Source organism: Scardinius erythrophthalmus (genome assembly GCF_964197995.2).
Source record: "Scardinius erythrophthalmus genome assembly, chromosome: 3".
Taxonomy (NCBI): domain Eukaryota; kingdom Metazoa; phylum Chordata; class Actinopteri; order Cypriniformes; family Leuciscidae; genus Scardinius; species Scardinius erythrophthalmus.
Genome location: NC_138223.1, coordinates 44,222,437 through 44,229,247, shown reverse-complemented (window position 1 = coordinate 44,229,247; position 6,811 = coordinate 44,222,437). Strand labels below are relative to the sequence as shown.

General features: G+C 40.9%; 1 protein-coding gene across 1 annotated transcript; it reads left to right on the top strand.

Moving 5' to 3' along the window:
- Positions 1-411: 411 nt before the first annotated feature.
- Positions 412-6,613, top strand: cdc25d (cell division cycle 25 homolog d; the record flags this gene model as incomplete). Its single annotated transcript, XM_081360729.1, has 12 exons — positions 412-500; positions 1,002-1,105; positions 1,508-1,535; positions 1,613-1,643; positions 1,731-1,793; positions 2,777-2,917; positions 3,037-3,141; positions 3,706-3,768; positions 3,968-4,066; positions 4,794-4,942; positions 5,027-5,144; positions 6,476-6,613. The coding sequence occupies 12 exons, from the start codon at positions 412-414 to the stop codon at positions 6,611-6,613; spliced, it is 1,128 nt and encodes a 375-aa protein (XP_081216855.1).
- Positions 6,614-6,811: the final 198 nt, after the last annotated feature.

Here is a 6,811-nt window from a genome sequence, read left to right as displayed (position 1 = left end):
AAGATGTGTTACGGGATTGAAATGTCATGAGGGTGAGTAGATGACGGAATTTTCATTTTTGGGGTGAACTGTTCCTTTAAGAACGGTCTTCCGTTCCACTAATGAAATCTGTAAATTACCACGAAATCTGTAAATTACCGAATTATCACGCGCGGGGACGCGACGCGACGCGACTCGCGTCAAATGAGCGTGTTGTAGCAACACGGGTTTCCACGGGGAGGAGACATGATGAGGCTTTTACTTCATGATGCACAGTTGATATTTCAGTGAGTCTGCTGGTTTAACATTTGAGCAGTTGTTTTGAGACTTTGATTTATTATTTAATATTTTTAAGCATTTGAATGTGCATTTTAAATTTGTTTGGGGAAAAAAAAACTTCCATAGGTTAGTTTCGCAACTCTGATCAGCTCAATGGAGTCAGTGAGGGGTCCGACAGCTGAAGACTGTTCCCCGGTCAGCGAGCTCTCCTTCGGCCTGCAGAACCTCCAGTGCCAGGACGGGTGAGAGTTCTAACACTGCACTGTCTCTTGATACTGAGATAATGGATCATTTATTCAGCAGCATTTATACATTTTTATTTTTAGGTTTTCTAAATGATTTTTATTTTTTAATTAATTATTATTGATATGTTTTGTGAACATTTACTTCATCATATTGTTTATATTACTACATGATTGTCCAATGATAATAATAATAATACAAATAATATTTATGAACACAAAATGTATAATTATGAATATAATTAATAATAATATAAAATCCATAAAATTAAACCTTAAAAACATTTTGTAATTTAGATAACAACTGAACAGGTGAGAGACCTCTGCTCTTTACAAGACACTTAAACAGTGCACTTGAGGATGTTTGGCAGCATTAGGGATCATTTATTCAGCATTTATACATGTTTATTTTTACGTTTTCTAGATGATTTGGATAATGACATATTATCCAAACTGTTAGTTGTATGTTAAAACTTATATTTGATGCCCATTTTCTGTAAGTCTGAGTCCAAAGAGCTCGGCCCCCTGGAGAAAGCTTGTTTTGACGCCTGAATGCACTAGTCCGCCGCGCAACACTCTCTCCAGGGACAGAGAGACGCCGACAGGTCTGGACAAGAGCCTCTCACACACGCGCACACACACACACACACACACACGCTGCTTAATTAACTCTCCTCTGAGGACACTTTAAACTCAAGCTCTTCCAGCTCCTTGTTTTTGCATAACTGACAGATCTAATAGTTTTATCTTTACTAGTCTGAGTATTTTCTTGTACAGCCTAGTCACTTCTCTTCAAATGTTTCTGCTTAAGATCCAGATTTGAAAGTGTTGAAAAGCATAAGGATATTCGATCATTTTTATGGAAAAGTCATGGAAATTGATAAAACTGACAGAAAACATACATTTGCATATTTGCATGCACATATTCTTTACGTATATATTCATTTCAAGAATTACTAGATCAAAGTTCTGAATTTCAGTTTAATTGACTGTGAATTTTCTCTCAGTCTCTGCAGTGAGGAGACGACGAGCAAGGTAAAATAAGCATGAGCTCATATTAATAATGCAGTTGATGAATAGTCTGTGATGATCTGTGATGTTTGTCTTGGCAGAAGCCTGTCACCCGAGTCCTCTTCACACACGGTAGGACACACACACAGCAATCAAACACAGTAAATGGAAAGGAATGAATTATTTTTATTTTGACATTATTTTGATCTCATGATTCAGCCCGTGTGTCAGTGGAGGGACCGTCACGATTCTCCTGCCGACAAAGAGACTGAGCGAGCCTTTGTCAGTAACGCTTCCATACACTCTCACTCACATTAGCCCACTTATTATTCATGCAACCAAAATGTCCTTTGAATTATGCATGCAAATGTAATATGCACCTAATTATTCACCTTATTTGTAACTTAAATGTGCAAGGCTACAGATGTCATAGGCTTCCAGTTATTAAAACTGAACAAAAACATTGCAAACTGGTATTTTTTCATCAGATTATTTTAATTAATTATCGTAATCATAACTCGTGATTGGTAATGGTATGATAATTATGACATACTAAGTCGAAATCGTGAGCAAAAAAGTCCAAAATAATGACATACCACGATATTATGACATTCAAAGTCATATTTATGACATACTAAGTTGTAATGGTGTTATTCAATTATGACAAAAAGTCAAAATTATGACCTACCAGTCATAATAATTACATAAAAAGTCGAAATTATGAAATTCTAAATCGAAATGATGACATAAAAAGTCAAAATTATAACATTCAAAGTCATTATTACAAGTCATAATTGACATTCAAAGTTGAAACTATGATATAATAATGACACAAAAAGTCAAAATTAATAATTATGACAAACTTTTTTTAACTACCTATAGTGGGCCTATGCCATAATTTCGAGTTTTTAATCACATAATTTCGACTTTTTAATAATTAGATTTTTTTTGTGTCATTGGTATGCAATGACTTTTTCTATGCTTCCATACACATTGTTGTGTAGCACAAATATTTTGCCCCTTTACTGCACTTTTTTTCTAGCTTTTTCCCTAGCGGCTTATGAATCCAAAGTCTAGCACATGATTCACAGAAAACTTACTTTCGCGGTGCAAAATAATGTGTGTATCTTGGCAGGTGTGATGTTGACATGGTACTTTGTACTGTATTGTTGTGGGTCACAAACTGGGTCACACTCATATATAGGGCGTGTTTTACTGCAATCTCCCCTGCACTGAAAGTGAAGGCATGAACATTTGTCCATCAGAAGCGTCTGCGAGTGCGTCTGTCCAGCAGATTCTCCTCCAGAGAAGAGGCAGAAGCAGCGGGCAGAAGCTGGAGGCAGTGCCGCAGTGACCCAGAAGAGGACGCCAGTGTCCCGCGCCAGACGCACGCGCTCGACCCAACGGTGAGCGAGCAGAACATGCACATCACAAACACTCTCTGCCTGTCAATCATTTTGGCTGGCATGCTATATGATATTATATTCTGCTATATAGGCTGCTATCTATCCCTGTTCATCTGCAGGCCGTTGAGAGGTTCAGTCAGCTGAGGTCACGGCGGGACACCCCGCTCACACACGTCACTCAGGATGACGTCGCTGACCTCACACTCATTGGGGACTTCAGTAAGGTCGGTTCTGCAAAACCGATATGATATTTCAAAGTGATGACGAGTGGGGTCAGTAAGATTGTTTTTAAGAAATTAATTATTTTATTCAGCAAGAGCACATTAAATTGGTCAAAAGTTGCAGTGAAGACATTTATAATGTTACGAAAGATTTACGTATTAAATCAATCCTGAAAAAAAATCCACAAAAAATATAGTGGATAATAATCATCAAATCATCATATTAGAGTGATTTCTGAAGGATCATGTGACACTGAAGACTGGAGTAATGATGCTGAAAATTCAGCTTTGATCACAGGAATAAATTACATTTTAAAATATATTCACATAGTGAATAATATTTTTAATAATATTTCACAATATTACTGTATTTTTGATCATATAAATGCAGCCTTGGTGAACAAAAGAGACAAAAACATTAAAAATCTTAGAGACCTCAATCTTTTAAACACCGGTAAGTTATTGATTACTAATTTTCATGCCTTCAGAGGGTGAATATTTAGCATTTTTAGAGTGACTCATTCCCAGTCAGTCGTGTCTTGTGTCTTGACGCTATTATTTCCATAGCAACACCTGCTTCCTGTTGAGAGAGCCGGCCATCAGCAGCTTCACTGTGTCAGCGCACAAACCGTAAGAAATCATGACTGTTCTCGAAGCTAGGGTGGATAAAAAGCTGGTAAAATATTCACACTTTAATTCAGTTTCATATTAATTATTTTTCTTAATCACAAAGTAGCTTTGAGAGACTTAAATATAAGTTCCTTACCCAGTTATTTTATGGGTTTATTTTAATGATGTACGAGATGTATTGTCTGCTCCTGACCTGTAGGTGGCGTCTCTGATCAGAGGTCAGTTTGGTCCTGCAGTGGAGGACTTCCTCATCGTCGACTGTCGTTACCCCTACGAGTACCAAGGAGGACACATTAAGGTACCTTAAAATATTGAGTGTTTTATCGAACTAATGTTTGTGCCGACAGATCTTCCTATCGTGACCTTTAGGCCGTGTGTCCACTGTTTTTTCCAGTTGAGACGCTTTGGTTGCTATGATACTGAATATCTGTGTTATAGTGTTATAGTATCTCCTTACACAGATAGTTTGTTTCTGTATTGTTTCTGTAAAAAAATATCGATACAATGCAAAGTATTTGATCTGGCTCTTGTTTTAAATGATTTTGTTCCTGAAACAGAAAACATCTGTTGATGTTGTACAAGCAGAATGTGGCGGTTGGTCAGTGTGGTATTAGTCCCGCCCCTCCTCCACTTTGATTGGACGGCTGGGTAAAAAGTGACAGTGATGATCGATGCGTTTTACCCAAAGTTGAAGATTATTCAACTCTCGGTGACCGGTAAAAAACACTTCAGCGTGAAATAGATGCTTAGTGCCTTGTTACGCTCCTGGCATTTTAAAAACGTGGCGCTCCCATTGAAAACAATTGGAAGCATGAAAAAACGCTTTGGTGGACACAGGGCCTTAAGCCTAATTTATACTTCTGAGTCGGACTGACGCCATATCCTCTATGCTGTAGGTTACGCGTCGGTTTTCATGTATACTTCTGCGTCATTGTCCGCGTTGACACGCAATTACTCATGCAGAGGGAGCATGTGAAACCCGAGGGAGTATAAATTGGGCTTTAGACTGTACTGCACTCATACAGGGCGCAGTGAACCTGTACACGGAGTCCCAGATCCAGCAGGCGGTTCATCAGGATCATCCGTCCGACTCACGACCAGAGGACGAGGGGTCTTCGCCACGGAAACTGATAGTGTTCCACTGCGAGTTCTCATCGGAACGAGGACCACATCTGTGAGAAACACACTCTACACACACACACACACACACTCACTGAGTGTGTTCATGGTTACTCAAGCTTTTTTACCCGTTCAACAGGTGTCAGTATCTGAGGAGGCTGGACAGGTGTGTTAATGCTCAGGTGTATCCGAACCTGCACTATCCTGAGCTCTACCTGCTGCTGGGGGGTTACAAACACTTCCATGCCTCCTATCCGGTACAGTACAACAACACAGTGTCTCACTGTCTTAAGGTGCACTCACATTAGCGAAATATAAGGTGCTTAGGGGTTCGTGGAAAGGTTTAGAGATAGACAGTGTAAAAATTTTTAAAATAACACAACAGACTGGGTCATCTGACCAATCAGAGCTGAGTAGACCAATCACAACAGACTGGGTCATCTGACCAATCAGAGCTGAGTAGACCAATCACAACAGACTGAGCCATCTGACCAATCAGAGCAGAGTAGACCATTTCACAACAGACTGGGCCATCTGACCAATCAGAGCAGAGTAGACCAATCACAACAGACTGAGCTATCTGACCAATCAGAGCAGAGTAGACCATTTCACAACAGACTGGGTCATCTGACCAATCAGAGCAGAGTAGACCAATCACAACAGACTGGGTCATCTGACCAATCAGAGCAGAGTAGACCAATCACAACAGACTGGGTCATCTGACCAATCAGAGCTGAGTAGACCAATCACAACAGACTGAGCCATCTGACCAATCAGAGCAGAGTAGACCATTTCACAACAGACTGGGTCATCTGACCAATCAGAGCAGAGTAGACCATTTCACAACAGACTGGGTCATCTGACCAATCAGAGCAGAGTAGACCAATCACAACAGACTGGGTCATCTGACCAATCAGAGCAGAGTAGACCAATCACAACAGACTGGGTCATCTGACCAATCAGAGCAGAGTAGACCAATCACAACAGACTGGGTCATCTGACCAATCAGAGCTGAGTAGACCAATCACAACAGACTGAGCCATCTGACCAATCAGAGCAGAGTAGACCATTTCACAACAGACTGGGTCATCTGACCAATCAGAGCAGAGTAGACCAATCACAACAGACTGGGTCATCTGACCAATCAGAGCAGAGTAGACCAATCACAACAGACTGGGTCATCTGACCAATCAGAGCAGAGTAGACCAATCACAACAGACTAGGTCATCTGACCAATCAGAGCAGAGTAGACCAATCACAACAGACTGGGTCATCTGACCAATCAGAGCAGAGTAGACCAATCACAACAGACTGGGTCATCTGACCAATCAGAGCAGAGTAGACCAATCACAACAGACTGGGTCATCTGACCAATCAGAGCAGAGTAGACCAATCACAACAGACTGAGCCATCAGAAAGGAGGGGTTTTGAGAGACTGAATCTTTGAACAAACTATTTTAGACTCTTTGAGAAATGAGGTGATGCTTGTAATGTATTATATAATGACAAAAGTTAAGTGTTTTGACCTTGGATGCATGTAAAGCTACAGTGTGTGCAGCATGACAGTCCCGGTGTCTCTCTGTCTCAGGATCTGTGTGACCCCTGCGGTTACGTGCCCATGCGTCAGCGCGAGTACCGGGAGCAGCTTCACGGATTCCGCAGGACAAGACCCACACGGCAGCGAAGACGACGGCCAATCAGAATACATCAAAGAACGACACGTTAAATCAGGGTTCACCAATCTCGGTCCTGGAGGGCCGCTGTCCTGCAGAGTTTAGCTCCAACCCCAATTAAACACACCTGAACCAGCTAATCAAGGTCTCACTAGGCATACTAGAAACTTTCAAACAGGTGTGTTGGAGCTAAACTCTGCAGGACAGCGGCCCTCCAGGACCGAGATTGGTGAACCCTGCGTTAAATGTTA